At 38.9% G+C, this 19,174-nt stretch overlaps 2 protein-coding genes across 2 annotated transcripts in view; one reads left to right on the top strand and one right to left on the bottom strand.

The window, feature by feature from the left end:
- Positions 1-328: 328 nt before the first annotated feature.
- On the bottom strand, positions 329-9,068 carry si:ch211-188c16.1 (uncharacterized protein LOC562677 homolog). Its single transcript, XM_053494044.1, has 15 exons — positions 9,021-9,068; positions 6,842-7,697; positions 6,260-6,451; positions 5,422-5,833; positions 4,308-4,423; positions 4,033-4,055; positions 3,901-3,941; positions 3,716-3,766; positions 3,440-3,605; positions 1,779-1,938; positions 1,074-1,197; positions 827-861; positions 640-703; positions 485-519; positions 329-396 (listed from the first exon to the last, which is right to left on the bottom strand). The coding sequence occupies exons 1-15, from the start codon at positions 9,066-9,068 to the stop codon at positions 329-331; spliced, it is 2,391 nt and encodes a 796-aa protein (XP_053350019.1).
- A 2,288-nt stretch (positions 9,069-11,356) lies between these two features.
- The window catches only part of c8a (complement component 8, alpha polypeptide), a 9,755-nt gene continuing 1,937 nt past the window's right edge, over positions 11,357-19,174 (top strand). The window contains exons 1-10 of the mRNA XM_053498542.1: positions 11,357-11,514; positions 11,850-11,961; positions 13,548-13,692; positions 13,857-14,004; positions 15,117-15,306; positions 16,959-17,141; positions 17,458-17,698; positions 17,874-18,005; positions 18,093-18,250; positions 18,397-18,622. Of these exons, the coding sequence (XP_053354517.1) occupies positions 11,408-11,514; positions 11,850-11,961; positions 13,548-13,692; positions 13,857-14,004; positions 15,117-15,306; positions 16,959-17,141; positions 17,458-17,698; positions 17,874-18,005; positions 18,093-18,250; positions 18,397-18,622 (1,642 nt within the window). The 5' untranslated portion in view covers positions 11,357-11,407. The remainder of the gene's footprint in view (positions 11,515-11,849; positions 11,962-13,547; positions 13,693-13,856; positions 14,005-15,116; positions 15,307-16,958; positions 17,142-17,457; positions 17,699-17,873; positions 18,006-18,092; positions 18,251-18,396; positions 18,623-19,174) is intronic.

The following is a 19,174-nucleotide window of genomic DNA, read 5'->3' as shown; positions in this document are numbered from 1 at the left end:
TGGGAAGGTCTTCATGAGAGACAGTTTCATCATGGCGCTTGATGGGTTTTACAAATGCACTTAATCCTCTCCCAGAATAGCTGACCTTCATGTCTTTAAGTAACAACAAGAAAAGTCAGTTGTTATTTTATTACCTAATGCCATTTCATAGTTTGGAAATGAAACCTTTTGTAAATCATCCAAAAAAAAACAAAAAAAAAACTGAATTAGAAGGTGTGTCCAAACTTTTGATGGGTACTGTACGTGATCTATACTCATTAAAGAACCTTTTCCAGCTGTATCCTCTGTTGTTTTAATAACCTCAGTACGATTTACTGAATCAGCAAGCTTACTGTGAGGGAACGTCCTCCACACTGCCGTCGCTCCGTGCTTGGCGATTGCAGGCAATAGCCTTAACTAGAACATGGACAAGCATTATTTAGAGTGCACAGACGAATTAAAACAAGGAACCAAATTTGAATAGAAAAATGAAGACACGACTCACACATGTCAGGCATCGAGACTGCTCTGTTTGAACTCCTGGACACACAGAAGAAAAAGAAGGGGAGAAAAAAAAACAAAAAAAGAGCTGACAAACTACCAACCTAAAATCAGATAAATAAGAGCAGTCCAACCTAGACAGGTTCATTTCTAACTTACATGTTTTCTACTGAATGAGACATGGTTTCTTCATCCCCGCTCCACTCCTCACTATCATCAGTGACTGCAGGAGAAAAAGCATAAAAATGAGTAAGATGCATTAAAATCCAGGATGGCACTTAAAAACAAAAACATTTAATCTGCATCATTTGTACACACACACACAGGGACAGACAAAAGGACTTACAGCTGCTTGTGAGAACAGGGTTGTAATATGAAGACCTGAAAAAGATGCAAACTATGTTTATGTATCTATATCTTTATTTATCTATTCATGTAAACAATATTGATGAACTACTTGTCTCCTGTATGACATTCATCCTCTATACTGTGTCTTGCTACATGCATCATATTGTCCAGCAAAAGGCAGAATCACACCGCAGTGGTGTGTTTATAAAGCATACATATAATCAGGTGTGTGTCTGATGCGCCACCTGCTGCTGAGACTGAGTGTGTCACCCTCGCCGTGTCCTCTTCCAATAGCCTGCGAGGCTCGTTTCCCCAACTCCATCATCTCCTTCATATTTAACTCCACATTCATCACTGAAATATAACCATCTACACACGTACAGTAATGTGAGACGGACAGAAGGAGGCTGTTAAAATGTAGACAATACTGTATGATCTCATTATATATTGCAGGAAGTGGTAGAGATTCTCAACAAGGGGGCGGTATTGACCCTGAAAACCACGGATTTGGCCTGCCTGACTGCTCGAGGAAGAAACATGACTTTCTGTGCGAGTTTTTTTTATTTTACAAAATAGCAGCCGAATTATTTAACCAACTATAACCAGAAATTCTTATTTGAACCCTTATGGAGGTGTGTGTGTGTGTGTGTGTGTGTGTGTGTGTGTCATACCTACACTATATTTTCACACTTCTGTACTTCTGAGTTTACCCTTTAATTCTGTTTCCTCTATAAATTTCTAATTTAATTGTACTTTATTTGGCAACTTAATCTCTATCTTCTATCACAAATTCCATAAGTTGATTGATTTGTCAATTTGTAGAAATATGAAATAAAGTTAGAATGATTTACCCAATTTTCCCCCCAAAATTTACACTTGCTCGCCTGGCCCGTTCTGTGCAAACATACCACAAATGGTTTAGGTATAGTTTATCGGCATGTCCTCCTTACACTTGTTCTGCGAGTCCCTGGCCAACCATTTGCCCTTGGGGCAGTTGGTGGTGCGGATGATGCTGACCGTGTCTCCGCTCTTCACCTGCAGATCATGTTTACGCAGTTTGCTAGCCAGCAGCACACGAGCATGATACATGGGCTCCTCCTCTCCGGTGATCTATCGGGGAAGAGAGAGAGAGAGAGAGAGAGAGAGAAAGAGAGAGAGACAACAAAAGCAACTGAATAATAATCCATCTCTAGATAGTAAAGTTTTGTTGAAGTGGTACCTTCTGACGGGATGCTGTAATATATGGGCAGAAACATGCATGAAATTTAGCAATGAATACAAAGTAGCGAGTGAAGAAATGTCATTTAATACAAAATATTTCTTACAGGACCATTTTTTTTTTTTACCCCATTGCTCCATTCATCTTAACTGCCTGTGACCGATGAGACAAGGAGCCAGCATGTTAGGTTTATTAAAGGTCCCATGTTTTAAATTTTCTCTAACAAGATAACACAGGTCTCAGTGCATCCCCTAGTATGTTTCAGCTTCTATGTGAATGAGCTGGGCAAAGGGGCTTCACATGTGATGTCACAGTAGGGGGGGAATCTAATTGGCTTGTGTTTAATCCCCAGCCAACACAAAAATGAAAAAAAAAAAAAGCACTGAAAGTCTTACCTATTTTTGGACATGCACACTGACAACTATAGATGGGGTTAATTGATTTAGTTAAATATTACAATTAATTTGTGTCGGCAATTCACATATCGCAACACCAACTCCAAAAATCACTGTATTGAAATCGTTCTTTAACCTTTTTATGCTTGAATTTGAGGTTGCAAAATACGCCATTCCTTTATGATGCTATAGATGGTGCACTATTCACACATTAGCAGGGAGCACATCGTTCTGTGCGGTAAATTATTTTCCAATCCAAAATTAGGATTGTTATACATCATAAAGATGTAGAGAGAGACAACCCTGTCCCCTTTGACCACATTTCTTTATTTATGTGCACTGTATTCAATCTGGTATAAGTTTGAATTTCCCTTGAACGTCATACATTCTAGTGAGAGAAACTAAATTGTAACCCACTGCATGTTCTTTTCTTTTTTAAATAAAGCACTTCAGACAATTCACCTCCTCATACCCATTTCGTATGATCCACATGAAAAGAAAAATCAATATCTTTAACTGTCCTTCCCTCCGAAACAATAAATTAAAGCACCAGCCTCTTTGAATCGTCCACTTCTGCTGAGGGTAATAACAGCGTACACTACAGAAGAGCCGGTGAAAATGAAGATGGAACAAGGAATCCGACTGAATAGGCAAGAGTGAACGTCACTGTAGCTTCTGATGAGACAAGCAATTCAAAAGATTTAAAAATGGATGCTGAGCCTGCATTGCTTTGCCGCTTGACAGGTATTAATTTTACTTTGTTATCCTCGGATACATGTGTCATGCTCAACTGTTAGATAATAAGCACAGCACAGCCGGATGTCTCTATACGACTGTGAGCGCTGTTTGCTTGGATATGGCAACAAAAGGACTGATGGAAACGTTAGGATTAAGGCTTTCAAAATTAAATAGATCACCGACATCCGTCAAATCAGCTTTGTGATAAATCTCACAAAGCACGGATTATCGGATCTCGGTGATAGAATCGCTCACTCACTTTGAACTTCTTTTTCATCTCATTTTCCCTTTTCTCCTTCTCCTTCTGCTCCTTCTTCTCTCGCTCCAGACGCTGCTTCTCTCTCTTCCGCGCCTCTTTCTCTTCCTGGTGGTCAGGGCTCAAGCGATCCTTTCTGACAGATGCAGCACTATGAAAGGGTACGCATCTAAGATTTCAAAAGGTCATAAGATGAACACGAATGTAGCGACAGAAACTAGCTTGCTTCAGACAATCACATTATTATAAACTTTGTTTATTAAATACAAAAGTTATTACCTATCCCAGACAGGTGGAGTCATATTACTGGCTTCTGTATTCATGCTCATCCTGCAGGGTATACAGAAATGAGATATAAATAAATGTCGTCCAAAAAAAAAAACAAAAAAAAAAAACAAAACTAGCGTAATGGTTTTTAAAAGCCAGATTTAACATTAAATAGAACAAAAACAAACGTTACATACCCCTGTGCAACATGCCATACACTCTTGCGGTTTTCCTCCTTCTGTAGTAAGAAGAAATAAATAAATAAAAATACGCTCTAAATGTCTGATCACTTTTGTGCTCAATAAAGAATTTGAAGGGAATCGACTCACCCCAGGTGATTCAGCATAGGGATCTGAAACCATCAGATAATGCATTAGTCCTATCTCAAACTTTATTTGTTCCACTCCTCTTCTAAACATACAATTTTTGTGGTTTTATGAAATAAATAATTGGCCCATCTGAATGTCTAAACATGACAATTTTCATTTTGCATTACATGTCCCCTTTAAGACAAATGTCCGTTAAAGCACCTCCTTAGGTTAGCATCAGCATAAATGACAGATCTTTTATCACCTTAAGGATTAGTAGTATTCTCCACACTTACTCTTTGGAGTTTCTTTCCGTTTACGGGAGGAATGACCAAAATTAAACCGGCTGATTGCCTCCACCTCTTCATAGACGTTTTCACAGCCTTCGTAATTATCATCCCGATGGATGATGCTAGAAAAAAATAAAATAAATTTTAAAAAATCTTTTAAAAAAAAATCACTATCTACACACATGCTGTATGTGTAACATTTATGCAAGGAAAATTTTTCAAGAAATTCCAGCACATTTAAAAACTTTTCCCAGTATAATGCAATGAATCATTTAGGCTCAATATTTATTATTTGACTTCCATGCCACAAATGTCCACTAGGAATGACCACTAAAATAAATAAATAAATAAATAAATAAATAAATAAAGTTATGGACTCCATATTTATATTTTCTATTCAAGACAACTGCACAACTTGCATGAGGGTGATTTTTTTTAAGCAGCTCATCAATTAAAGTTTTAGTAAGCCATAAAATTAGGCATAATTTGGGTGTGGACTATTTGAGTGACAGCTGCATTGCTGGTGTCAAAATGCCAGCTCTCTGCTATGCATCACTTTAGCTAATTGAAACCGTTGTAGTTTAACTTACCACAAAGAACCGCTGGCGCGAACACGAGACGATGCGTAGGGCAAAGATGTTAGCATATAAATAAACGGTAGTCACCACCTAGCATTTTCGCTAACCTAAAGCTAATCTAGCCATCTTATGGCAACTCTGGCAAGTCGGTGTGCTCCCATCATCAACCAGGACCTAGTCATTTTGCCCATTTGCCCATTTATGGATTAACCACAGTTTAGGCAAAGTTAGCTTCTGCCAAGATGGTGATGACCAGAGTTTCCACAGTTGAGCTTCGAAAGTGCTCTTCAGAAAACCTACAGGTGATCTCAGATGTTTTTTTCAGTTCTTATACAGCTGATGGTCAGTAAGAGTTAAGGAGGTGAGGACTTTATACCAATCAGACCCAGTGAAATAGCTGTGACAGCTGTGTGATAGAGGTGCAACTTCTGTACCTATTCTTAACTGTTTGCACAGATTAAAAAATATCACTACAAATTAGACCAACATTACATTCTTATACATAACGCTTAATAACTCAAGAAAATGTGTTATGAACATACCTTGGTTCTGATGGAAGTTCATTGCTAACGTAGGAATCAGTCAGTAGGTTCTGAGGGCAGTGCATTGTGATCTCAGAAGTCACAGCTTCCATGAGCTGAGCTTCAAGTGCCGTGATCGATTGTGAATCAGGCATATGCCCTAAACTGGATCCCTGCAGATTCCAATCTCCAGGCTCTGCAGGACCTGTACCATGCATCTGGACTTTATCTTCAGGTCCTGGAGGGGTGGCACTTAAGTCTGTGGCTTCCGTCTCCAGACTAGAAACAGTGATTAAATTGGGGTTTATTGTTTCCAACACAGAACTCGCAAAATCTTGAAAGTGAGGGACATCAAACTGAGGAGGTGGAGGCACTGGCACATTCTCAGGAGCCACAACTTCAGGACCACCACTGCCTGATCCAGAAACCAGATCTAGAATAACCAAAACACACATTTTAAAATTTTCTTAAAGTAGCAGACAGACTCAAGGACAGCTGCTTGGTTCCTGACAAGAAGGTCTTTTCCAACCTTAATCTGAACATCTTCAGCAATTTTCCAAAACTTTTATTCAAATTGGTTTGCATCAGAAACACACCTGAGCAGTTGTGGATTAAGGGCCTTGTTGATAACCAAACCATGTGAGCTTGGTATTGCTGGGATTTGCATTTGACCACCAAGCCAGTACATCATCCACACCTATCTTAAGTTACAATTTTAGGCTAATCAAATAGTGTCACAACCTAAAAACCACACAGCACCCTGCTCAAATGATAAATCTAAAGACCTCCCCTTTAAATAAAAACTACCCGTTCGATTATATACAAGCTCTAAATTGCCTTCCTCAGATAAACAACTTACTTGTGGAGGCTTTTTTAGCTGTTTTCTCCAGCTTCTGGGTCCTGTAAGCACTCAAATCGACATGTGGTGGCCTTGCTGGTTTCTTAGGCAGGGGGGCTAATGATGTCACATTTGGCAAGACTTTAATCAGAGGAGGAGCACAAGCACCAGGCTGTACTGGCTTCATATCACCATTCAGGTGCAAAACAGGTCCTAGCCATTAAAAAAGTTAAACATGCTTTTAGATTCATTTACAGTAATTCAGATTCAGAGCAAACACACAGAACACCTGACATGTAGAATTTCTTAACATATACTGTGTGATGTGTAAACATCTATATTCACATCTATTTATCTACATACACTACCAATCATGTAATATTACCTTATGTAACTATAGCACTTTGCCAACATAAATATAAATGAAATGCCTGTTAATTAAAGCCATGTGAAAAATCACAGATATTAGGTCAGCCGTCTGGTCAGGAAACGCTAGCTGGGTCACAATGCAAATGCACTGCCATGCTTTTAGCTATGTTTTAACTGAACCAACTCTTTATCCACTCCAGACATCTAAGATATAATGCCATTTGGTCAACTTACTATGATCTATACCATTGGTTTGAGGTAGATTTCGCGTTGGAGAGTTATCAGCTTGATATCCTGATGTCACGGACAAAGATTCTGTATGAAAGTTTCCATACTCTGCAGGAGGGGAAGGGCTCTCTGATGATTCTTTACTGGAGTAAAAGCTCTTGGGTCGGGTATAGACCAGAAGGTTCTTGGGCGAGAACTTTTTCTTGGCTCTTTCCAGAGTGCTGAGGACATAAGGAAAGCTACCCCCATTAGATTGATCTTCACCTGTAGGCGATGGTGATGATGGCTGATCTGGGCTGGGACAGGATGACCCCGAGTGTGAACCACCATTTTGAGGGCTGACTCCGTTCTCCATAGCGTAGCGTTCAGACTGTGGCTTGCTGCTTTCAGGATGTTCGGCATTATTCAGAATGTCCTTAATGGACTTGGAAAACTTGGCGGGTTTGAACGGTGTAGGCATGACCTTCTTTTTGCACTTAATTGGTGACGTTACCAGCTTGGAGGAAGAGGTGGCTTCCTGCTTTAGAATGTTAGAAGAAGAGGTAGATGAAGACGAAGCCGGCAGCACAAGGGGCAAGTGACGATCTTTGAGCGAGCGTCTTCTAACATCACTTCCAATGCCGTTCGTGTCAGGTGGACAGTAGCAAGATGGGGCAGCATTGGGCCATTTCCCTGATAGCAACTTCTGTTCGTCTCTTAAGTTGGTAAGAATTTTGTCCTCAGTAGATGAATAAGTTAAGGAATTGGCACGACTTGCTAACGGAGGGAAACGTTTCGGTTTGTCCAGAACTACAGGCCTGTCTTTCAGCTGGTTGCTCTCTTGAAACTTGGCTCGAAGGGACTTGAAATCAATGGCAGCCTCCTGCAGCAAGTTAAAAATAAAATTAAATAAGAAAAAGAAGAGCATAAAAGGCACTTTAGTCCTTCATTGAAATGCTCAAATGCCATAAAATGTTTGCAACCTTTAAAAAAAAAACCTAAACCCAACAATGTCATATAGTTATATAGGTTTTTGTTATGACCGAGTATGTAATGCCAAATGTGTTTCCTTAGTGGAAGTTGGCTGGCGTTTAATTAAAATACCAAATGATTATCAGATCACCTAGTTTACAGCACTCTCACACCCCAAGTTGTTGAACCAACTAAAAATGTGTTGCAATGGGAAATTACTGGAAGTTACAAAGACAAAGGCATTACATGTTTTATGCAAACCCATTTGGATAACAACAGGCTCACATTATGGAAGGTAATATTCAAATCAGGTTTGCCCATGAATATACAAAGGTTCTACACTCTGTGTGATCTGTCTAAAGTTGCAATAATTAACTTCAAAAGGAATCCATGGCTTTCAAAAACAGAATATAACAATGATACTTTTAAGCAAACAGAAAAAAACAAACAGTCCTCACACACACACACATAAACCGACTAATTTAATTTAAAATTTGTAGTTTTGCTTTTTATACTATATAAATCACCTTTGAGAAAAAAAATACACAAAAAATTAAATTTAAACATGTTTTGTTTGTTTGTTTGTTTGTGTGTGTAATATGTCTGAACTCGCATAAACACCATTCAGCTCTGTGTACTGCATCTATGAATATGATAAAAAAAAAAAAAAGTTTAAAATGAAAAAAAAATTGTAACAAATGAACACTGACAAACAAACAACAGTCGGTAATCAAACCATCATCCTGTTTGTGTTTATAGAATTTAAACAAAACAAATCATTGCAAGCTTTCCTTACCATTTTTCCTTTCCCTCTTTATATAATAACACTAATGACGATAGTATTATTACTAATAACGCTAATAACGATGATAATATTACTAATAACGCTACTACTCGGCAGTGTTGCGGGTGAGAAGGCCACACCGCCTCCGCGTCTTCATTAACAAAACCACTCCGAGCTCGTGCCCGCGCACATTCCGTCGGCAATTAATGCGCGCGCAACGCGCGAGGTTCCGTGAACGCGCGCCGCTCTGTGCACGCGGGTCTGGGCTCTTTATCCTTCCACAGTCTGAGTAAAACTGAACAAAACACGTTTTAGATATGGTTAGAAGAAAACATGTCCGTTTTCCATGTTTCCTTTAGCACACCATGTAGTCTGTTTCATTATGGTGCTTTTTATTTTATTTATTATTTTTTTTTTTTTTACTGAATCGGATCTTTGGAATCAGTTCACCAGTGTGAGTCGACTCTTTCGGCTCTCAACCAGCTCACAGCATTTCATTTCTCCATAAACTGGACATTTATGATCAGACTTTGTTTTTACATGTAATCTGACTCTACTTCTGATGTGGAGACACATTAGTATTATTTGTAAAGAGGAATTATAAAGAAAGAAAGAATAATTAACACTGTTTCCATTTGGAAAACATAAAATAATCTTAAAAAAAAAGGTTTTGAATTCTTTCATTTATCCATTAATTCATCCATCCAGCTAGGCATCCATCATCCATTCATCGTCCATCCAGTCATCCATAGAATAGACTAGAATACAATAGAATATATTTTATTGTCATTGAAACATGTGGCATGTCCAACGAAATTAGATACAGACATTTACATTTAGGCATTTGGCAGACGCTCTTATCCAGAGCAACTTACAAAAATTGCTTTAAAGTTTACATCAATGGATACATACTTACACTGGGTTAACTAGTTTAATAACTGAGTGTCATTAGTCAAAAACAACTGGGAAGGGGGTTATTTAAAAAAAAAAAATACAGTTATGCATATTGCACACAAAAGTTAAATATATTGCACTTTAACCTATATACCAGCTGCCTGGTACAAAGCAATAAAAAAAAAAAAAATTGGTACAAATTTATATATGTCTATAAATATGTCTAAATCTTGTGCAATATGTAATTTTTTTTTATTTTGCCTCTCTCAATTCTGCCTGACAAAAACAGTTCAAACAGGGTAAGAAAAATCTTGAATGATACTACTAGCTTTGTTGAAGCAGCGGAAACTGTAAAGTTCCTCCAATGTGGGTTGGACCTGATGATCTTCTGGGCTGAGTTACTGTAATAACCCTTTGGAGCTCTTTTTTTCTGTGCAACTGTTCAGTTAGAAAAACATACAAAGACAGTATATCACAATGCTCTCTAAAATGTATAATAGAAGGACACCAACTGTTTCTAAGAGATGTTATCCTCAGAAAATTAAGTTTCAGCGGTGCCTTTTTCACCAGCTCTATCAATTTTGCCTTTTTCAAACACAAAATTATGTTTGTGCTCCAAGTCAGGTTTTCCAGACACCAAGGTATAGGTAGTCTGTGACCCTCTCCACAACATCCATCCATCCATCCATCCTATTCATTCACCTATCCACCCATCCTCCATTGATCTAGCCAGCCAGCCATCCATCCATCTAGCGCAATAAACTACATTAACTGGCATAAACATCATTCAGCTGCTTTTTATTTTGGCAAGTACATATTTTGGTAAAAAGTTAAAATGATAAAATAGTAACGGTTGAACAGTTAAACACACTGACAAACAAATAGCAGTAAGTATAATATCATCCAGTTTCTTGAAAGGTTTCCTTACCATTTTTATTTACTCACACCCATTCATCCAGTTACATTTACATTTGCATTTACATTTGGGCATTTGGCAGACGCTCTTATCCAGAGCGACTTACATTTTTATCTCATTACACATCTGAGCAGTTGAGGGTTAGGGGCCTTCCTCAAGGGCCCAACAGTGGCAACTTGGTGGTTGTGGGGTTTGAACCTGGGATCTTCCGAACCGTAGTCCAATGCCTACACTTATTTGTTCAGTCATAAATCCAGCTAGCCATCTATTTATCCATTTATCCATCTACCAATCTGTCCATCCATCTTTCATTAATCATCCATCCATCATTCATCCAATCATCTAGCCAGCCATCCATTCACCTATCCATCTATCTGTCAGCCATTTATCCATCCAGCACTGGAATGCAAGGCAACAGTGCCACCTTGCCCACTAAAAAAGAATGAAAAAATTTATATATACCTGCTCTCAGTAATTCATCTTAATGCTTCATTGGCTTAGTACCAAAATGCCTCCTATATGTGTGATCATCACTGATTGATAGAAATTGCAGACATGTCATAATCGATGTTTTACATTTATTTAATTTTTTTAAACATGAAAGAAGAGTTTATTGAAAAAAAAAAACATTTTCAGTTTGTTAACGAGTCCAAAGCATTGGAATAATCCCTAACTGAACAGGCCACACGAAATAGGAGTGTTACCAAAGTGTTAGATAGTTTTTCCATACTATAGTTTTGCAGTCAGATCAAATGATCCAAAATGTATCAAATAATGCTATGCTAGCCAACAAAGCACTAATTTCAACACTGTTCTGTGTGGATTCATTGTGCAATGTCCACAAAAGATTTTTTTGTGTGGATCGAGTGTTTTCTCAGAGGAGGAGATTTACCAGAACGTGTGCAGTCAGACTGAACTGATTGTTTACCTCCCGTCAAACATTTACCCTGATTGATCGATACTGACAAGTTTCTCTGAATCTGAACCTAGCTTTAGCGATCATCTGAAAACCAGCCGTGTTTCAGCCATGAGGCATTTTTGGTCTGCTTCTGGGTCTTGTGTTATTTTGTCTTTGCTTTTGGTTAATCAGTTTGTTGAGGCTGCTGGTTTCCGCTGGAGCTCATGTTCAAACAGGTAAGCGAGCAGACATCTTGGACACTGTTCTTCTGTTATCTCTAACACAATCATGTGGCTTTGTGGTTGTAATGTTTCGACATATTACGGTCACAGCACTTAGCTGATGCATGGAAGTCATCAAATGACCCTAATGAATTAAATGCAATTCAAATAACTTGAAATAAACAAGTAAGTGACTAAAATAATAAAATTTGAGGTATTAGTGCTATTTTATCGATCTCAAAATATTTGTAATTTATTTAGGCTTAATTTTAATATTTATATTTCAGCTTACATATTCATCTAGCTGTGAAGTAGTAAGCATTGACAAGTGTCTGTGTCCTTGTCTATAGGACTAAGGTCTTTTCCAGAAGAACTCGAGGTACTGAAACACCCACTCCCATAGACTGTAAGTTGAAGAGCTGGACACCATGGACCCGATGTGACTCCTGCACCGACAAAACGGTAAAGACAGGAACAGAAAATACTGTATGTAATCCCCCCCTGTTTTTATTTGCCTGCTTGTCCTGCTAGTTATACTCACCCTTCACTTGGTAATGTTTACAGTCCTCAACTGCGATTGGAAAAATGTCTCATTTTTAGCCTTTACCTATTTCACTGGATTGTTCACATTTTGCCATGATCTTGGATTTCTCTGTTCATCAAAATTGTTGTCAGACTTGTCCCAAAGACAATTAGACAAGCTTATTCCACATTAACAAGATTAGCTATTTGCACATTTAGAAGTGGTTTGGAAACAAGGGCGGCTCCGATTGTGCAGAATAACAGAATAACAGTTTTGCAAGTTAAAACTCCCTTAATTCCTCGATATAATTCCCTGCTACACTAGTGCATTTTACAAGTGCTGGGATACCATCAAGGTATCCAAGGGGCATCCTGGTTTGATTTGAAAACCCCTCGTATTTAGGTATGAAGAGCTTGTAATAAAAGACATGATCACAAAGCAGCTTTATAAAAATCCAAATTTCTAATGAGCAAAGACAACATGGAGAGGAAACCTTGTAATAAACCAAACTGAAAAGTGTATATTCTTCCTACTTGTCTTGGTGACAATGGATATTGGTATTATGAATTATAACAATGTACGGTATTCTTGTCTGTATTCTGCTTGCCATGGCTGTACAGTCTGGGGTACAAGTTAATTTGTACAAAAGTGTCAAAATATAACCTTTTTTCCTGTGCCATTATTTATTTAACAAAATTTAGGTAAATAATATGCAGGCAAAATGTTGTTTGGTTTTTCACCAAAAATCGCAAGGTTTGAACATTAAGGCCAAATACTGTAAACTTCACTTTGGTCTCATCTATCCATAGGACGTTGGAGCAGAAGCCTTGTTGTTCGTTCAGATGCTGTTTTGCTAACCTCAGCCGAACCATCTCTCTAAACAAACCATACTTGTTCAGTCTTCTTCTAATTGTACTGTTGTACTCATTGTCTTTAACATTTAACATGCTCAGTGAAGCCGGTAGCTCGTGAGATTTTTTTTTTTTTTTTTTTGTAATTCTCTAAGCATTGCACCATCTGACCTTCAGGTAAAAGTGCTGTGCCATCCACTCCTGGAAAAGCAACTGTCTTAAATGCTTTTTACTTGTGAATAATCTTTCTAACTATAAAACATTGTACTCGAAATTGTTTAGAAATGGTTTAAACGTTTTTTCAAATTAATATGGTGCAACAATTGCTTCCCTAAGACCATTAATTATGCCTTTGTCATGTCTTTTTGGCATTATGTTAATACAAACCGGAATGCTCCAGACCAGCCACTAGACAAAACCTCTGGATTTACTTATACAATCGCTGATGATCAGTTAATCAAGGGATGATGACTAGCAGTAAGGGTGTATGTAGTATTGCCCACATGTTTTCTTCTTTGGCTTCATTTTTATTAAATATAGAGCATTGTGAGAAGGTTGTAGGTTTGAGGTTGTAGTTGCCCAATACTGAGACTTGCTACAATCAGATGATAAAAAAAAACCCATATCATTTAAAGAAGGAGCACTAACTTTTACACATGACTGTATGTGTTTAGAAACGTTTTCAGTATGTGGAGCGCCTCTCCCAGTTTGGTGGCACTCCTTGTGTGCACAGCCAATGGGATGTAAAACTGTGTCCCCCTATGGGCGAATGCGATCCTCAGGATGATTGTGGAGACATGTATGCGTGCCCTGAAACAGGTCAGTAGCATTCAATTCTTTGTTCTAGATAACTACTGTACATATTATTTCCAGTGTTGTTTTTTTATCTGTACTCAAGTTCAAATAAGATACCAGTGATTTGATCCGAGCCCATTTAAGAAACAGAGGACTATGTTATATGTTTATGTGTATACTTCATGCAGGTCGATGCATTAGTCAACAACTTCGATGTAATGGTGACTGGGATTGTATGTTCGGAAGCGATGAAGACGACTGCGAGGAAATAAAAAGTCTAGAAACCAAGTGTGTCGGCATGCTCCCCATCCCTGGAGCCCAGAAGGCCACACAGGGGTAGGATTAAAGGAACGATATTTAGCACAAGGGTAACTGGGCAGCCACAAACATTCTTTATTAGCCTTTAAAGGAAATTATTTCAGATTCCAAACAATGAGATATGCAGATTCAGAGAATATTTACTAACCATTTGGTTTGCTTTTTTACTACAATAACCATCCTGAATGTTTTTCCCTGTGGGCTTAGAAATGTTCTAACAACAGCACTATAGGGGTTTTAGAAAATGCTAGTTTTTCCAAACTAAATGAAATGTTTTTAGATGCTGTAACATAAGTAATAACCAGAACTAACTTTCACAACAGTGAATGCAACATTATACACTAAGTAGCCATAATGTTAACATATAAACATTAATTATCATATTATATACCAGTTAACTGGTGACGGGATCATAGGCACCCAAGGATCGCCCATGCCTATGGAGACCTCAGGGGGATAGCCCATCCGGTCTGATCCCACAGACAAGTCAATGTAGCACAAAAATCACCATAAAATGCTGGCCACAATAAAAAGGTATCAGAATACTCAAGTGCACTACAGCCCACTGCGTACAGGGGTAGTATGCAAAGGCCCATGGCTTGCTGACCCAGCATCCAAACTCTCTAAGCCCTTATCTGATTGATCCGCATTCGATGCACCAGACACACATGTGTGATCCAATTAGACCTCACCCTGCAACCCACAGGATGCACTACCAACATCCTGGTGCAACACACAACAACACACCCCAAGAGGTCTTGTGAACCAAGCCCCAAGAAACCAATGCTGCCCCAGTGGCACAGAAGATGCCCCTTATCACATTTACATTATAATATTTTTTTTTGGTTTTAATGTTATGGCTGATTGGTGTGTAGTGACTTGCAATGGTAAAAACTTATATTTTTGCAAACTTAACCTATGCCATCTAGCAATGCCCTGCAATAAAATACAGTGGTACTGATGGTGGTAGCATCAAGATCTGGGGAACCTTGATGTCAAGTCGAAATTAAAGAAAGAATGGATGAAGCAAAATACAATATGATATTACAAGAGACTCAAGGCCTCTTGTAATATCACAAAGTACACAGCAAACTGTAAAGTCATGGAATAAACACATGCATCTTTTCCAGCTATAATGCCCTATCTGACGTTCAAGTGAATCCTGTTCTGGATCATAACTACTTCGGGGGCATATGTGACTACATCTACAATGGAGAGTGGAGGGAACTGACGTATGACTCCTTCTGTGAACACCTTCACTATAGTGAAGATGAAAAATATTTCAGGAAGCCATATAACTTTCTATCATATCGTATGCTGGTACGTAAATACACCGCACAGAAAACACAATTGTATATTGTATTTTTTACACTCTAGGGATGTCTTTTGCTTTGCATATTGCTTTTGTAGCACCAAGACATACTGGTATTGAATGTGCCTGTGTGGTAGTGTATGTATGGTATTGACTCATGTCAAGGTATCCTATGGTTACATGGATCCTAGCATACAGTAATGGGAAATTTAGGACTCCTACTGTAGGTGCTTATTGGTTTCCCTCTTTGGATGGCATTACAAATGGTATGCGGAAATATCTGGAAGTGTTCTGGAAATAGAAATATCCATTGACATTTAAAAAATTTGTAAAAGTCCCAAGAACATTTATCTAAGTTTTAAATGTGTTGGAGCAGTAAGTAGTATTTATGTTGAGTTTTGTAGGTTTTCTTGAAAAACATGGGAGTAGATGGATTGGTGTCCTGTAATGAACTAGCGCCGTGTCCCTTGCATAATCCAATGGAGACTTAGAATCCACTGCCTGGGATAAAATGCTTACCAAAGATAAATGAATGAAAACAAAATGACCAATAATATGTATACAGATGGCATTGTGGTTTAGTGGTTAGAACCTTTTTCGCCTTTTGCACCTCCAGAGTTGGGAGTTTAAATCTCATCTCTGGTCTGTGTGCATGGAGTTTTCATGTTCTCTCCATGTTTGGTGGGTTTCCATCAGCTACTCCAGTTTTCTCCCAAAGTCCAAATCTAGGTTGATTAGCATTTCCAAATTTCATATCGTGTGTGTGCTTGTACCCAGAAGTGGGTTGGCACACCATTCAGGGTGCACCTTGCCTTGTGCCCTGGGATAGAGTCCAGTCCAGGGCCCGTCCAGTCCAGGGCCCACCCACCCAGACGGGGCCCACCCAGACGGCCACCCACCCACCCAGACGGGGCCCACCTAGACGAACACCTACCCACCCAGACGGGGCCCACCCAGACGGGGCCCACCCAGACGGTCCCACCCTCCCACCCAGACGGGTAGACGGGCCGCCCCCCCCCAAACCAGACGGGCCCACCCAGACGGGCCCACCCAGACGGCACCCACCCAATACACATTATCCAGGATAATCGATATAGAATTAATGAAATTGTTCTATATTCTGTCCCAGTTAATATGCCCTGATTGATTCATTGAATAAAATTATTCTTAGTTCCAAAGAAGTGTTATGCTTAAGGACATTTTGCTGTAATTCTATATAGAATCTTTAAAAGTTCCTTCAAAAAACAGGTTTCAAGCTCTGGTTCTGGAGGACCCACTTCCCTTACACCTCTCTGCTTTAAATCACTGTTTTTTTATTGAAATTCGATTTGTAATTAATATTGTTGCCCAAAGCAATCAGTTCCAGATGCCTGTTTTTAAAGAATCGTAAGTCAGATTGAGCTGAAATTTGCTTTACTCATCCTTGTGATTATGTGGAAGTACAGTTCCAATTATGGATTGTTTACTTAAAAACTTACTTATTAATTTATTTTTTGCCACTTGAGATCTTATTTGCACCCCTCAGGTTCTTCACACCGGTTGAGTTATATCACATTAAACAGCACTTGTGCATGAACTGAGATTAAGGTTTGAATGCTGTTACAAGATCAAAAGTTTACTTGATGTGTTTGTTTCAATGTTTCATTTGGTTACATTTCAGGCACATTCTCTCAGCCAGGGATCAATAGATGAATACAGTGACATTGAAAGCTTATTACAAGCTCGACAAATAGAGAGATCATCCAGCTTGGGTTTTTCTTTTGGCATTCAATACGTGGAAGCTGGAATAAAAGGGAGTCACGCAGAAAAGTATTTGACCAACATAACGCAGTATGACAGTAAGGTATAGTACAACATGCTTCATATTGAAGTTTCTGTTTAAGAATAAAGCCTCACTTTCAATGAAACGTTTTGTTTCCTTTCCTACAACAGCATGACAGAGAGTGTTTTACTTCTTACCAAAGGCTTTGTTCTTTGCATGTTTATGGAATTTAAAGATTTAATTTATTTTCATTCATATATTCATATCTTGAAGGCTAATCTCTAACCAGCAGTAGTACATGTGAAGAATTGTATTTACAGTATATGACTAAATGCAATAGGAATCCAGTGCAGTCACGGTGCATTTTGTCAAAAATATCTTTCTTCATGTCCCTCAGGAAGTCCTGTTTATACGACTGCTCTCGACGGTGGAGACGGCACAATTTAAGATGAGGAGTCGGGACCTGATGCTGCATGAGGACTTGCTGCAGTCGCTGATGGAGCTGCCTGAGCAATACGACTTCGGTGCTTACTCTCACTTCATCACGGAATATGGCACCCATTATATAACAGAAGGAGTCATGGGTGGTATTCTGGATTACACCGTGGTGGTCGACAAGAAGGAGATGGAAAAACAAAGTAAGGACAGGAGGTTTCATTTAATGTCCATTGTGGATATCAATTCTGGTTTTGATAAACATATTCATCCTAATGCGTATACAATACAACACAAGGTGCCACCATCTCTGACATAAGCATGAAAGAACTTCTCGTATTCAAAATGCCAATGCAAACTTGCTTGTTTTTAACTCAGAGATAGAGGCTCAGGATGTAAAAAATTGCATTGGCTTTTCTTTGGGCCTTTCAAAATCCTTCACTTCAGAAGTGAGTGGCAAGCTCACAGCAGCAGTTGATCATTGTAAGACCACAGGATCCTTTAAAAGAGGTGTGTATGGCCTACAGCTGCATAGCATGGATTACTTAGAAGATTAAAAATGTAACTCTTAACCGTAGTGAACTGATTGTTTGGTAGAGAAAGAGGGAGAGTCTCCCCTGATCAAGGATGTGATCGGCTTCGTAAAAGGAGGCATCGCGGGCCCCAGTGCTGCTAAGTTAGTCGTCCACAGTGCCGAGAGTTACAGGGCCTGGGGCAAATCTCTCAAATACAACCCAGTCGTCATTAAGTTTGAGGTAATAATACATTTATCTGTATTCCCCCTGCTTCTTGGAAGCACCTTGTTGCTTCCAAGCAAACTTCAAACTTCATTGGTCTGTATAGTATTGTTTACCTTCAGTTCATACTTAATACTTAAGACCCACATCTGGTTGTGTGTTAGACTCTGCCTATCTACGAGCTGGTGCGCTCCAGCACGGCGGCGGCTCAGGCACGCACCAGGGTGCCGCTCTTGAAACAGGCATGGGGGGAGTACATGGCGCAGTTTAACCCGTGCCGCTGTGCCCCCTGCATGAACAACGGCATGCCTGTGCTCACACGTACATCCTGCAGCTGCCTCTGCAAGACAGGATACTACGGCCTCGCCTGCGAGAAAAGCGAACGCACACGTGAGATTTGTTTTTGTTTTTTTAACAAATGATTCATTATTATTTTTTCAGTTCATTTAATTAAAATTGTAGTGGATTAATTAATTATGAAAATAATAAAACCAAATATATTATTTAATATTTTTTATTGAAATATATACATAGAATTAGTTACATGTACTGTAAAATGATCTGAAAATACCTTGTTAATTTTAATGAATAATTTAATCTAAATTTCTTTATGATTTTTTAAAGTGTATTTATTTATTATAAATTACTAAAGGCAGGTAGGTTTCTATAAGCCGGCTTCCCTAGACTAGTAAAGTGACTCGCTTCTACAGGTGGTATCCCTTCTATTAGAGGTCTCCCATTTGATTAGGTTTGAGTTGAGTGACCAGTTTTCACACTATTAAAAAAAAAAAAAAAAAAAAACGTCAAAGCCCATGAGTGGCAGAAAAGCCAAGTGTGATATGCTGGGAACCTGGTGGGGGAGCATGTACGAGCTGTGATGCAGGAACACCAGGCTGAAAAGATGCATAAGCTAGATTTAAGCGTGTTACATTTTAGCCTCTC

The sequence above is a fragment of the Clarias gariepinus genome, chromosome 1 (assembly GCF_024256425.1).
Source record: "Clarias gariepinus isolate MV-2021 ecotype Netherlands chromosome 1, CGAR_prim_01v2, whole genome shotgun sequence".
NCBI lineage: Eukaryota > Metazoa > Chordata > Actinopteri > Siluriformes > Clariidae > Clarias > Clarias gariepinus.
This window is presented reverse-complemented; position numbering and strand designations above follow the sequence as displayed.

Bases quoted from the DNA above. Each gene is read 5' to 3' on its own strand.
- si:ch211-188c16.1 (XM_053494044.1), bottom strand. From the start codon at position 9,068: ATGAAATGCTGTGAGCTGGTTGAGAGCCGAAAGAGTCGACTCACACTG. The intron at 7,698-9,020 runs GTGAACTGATTC...AACTTGCTGCAG, and splicing joins GAAAGAGTCGACTCACACTG to GAGGCTGCCATTGATTTCAA. The intron at 3,767-3,900 runs GTATGTAACGTT...TATACCCTGCAG, and splicing joins GTATGGCATGTTGCACAGGG to GATGAGCATGAATACAGAAG.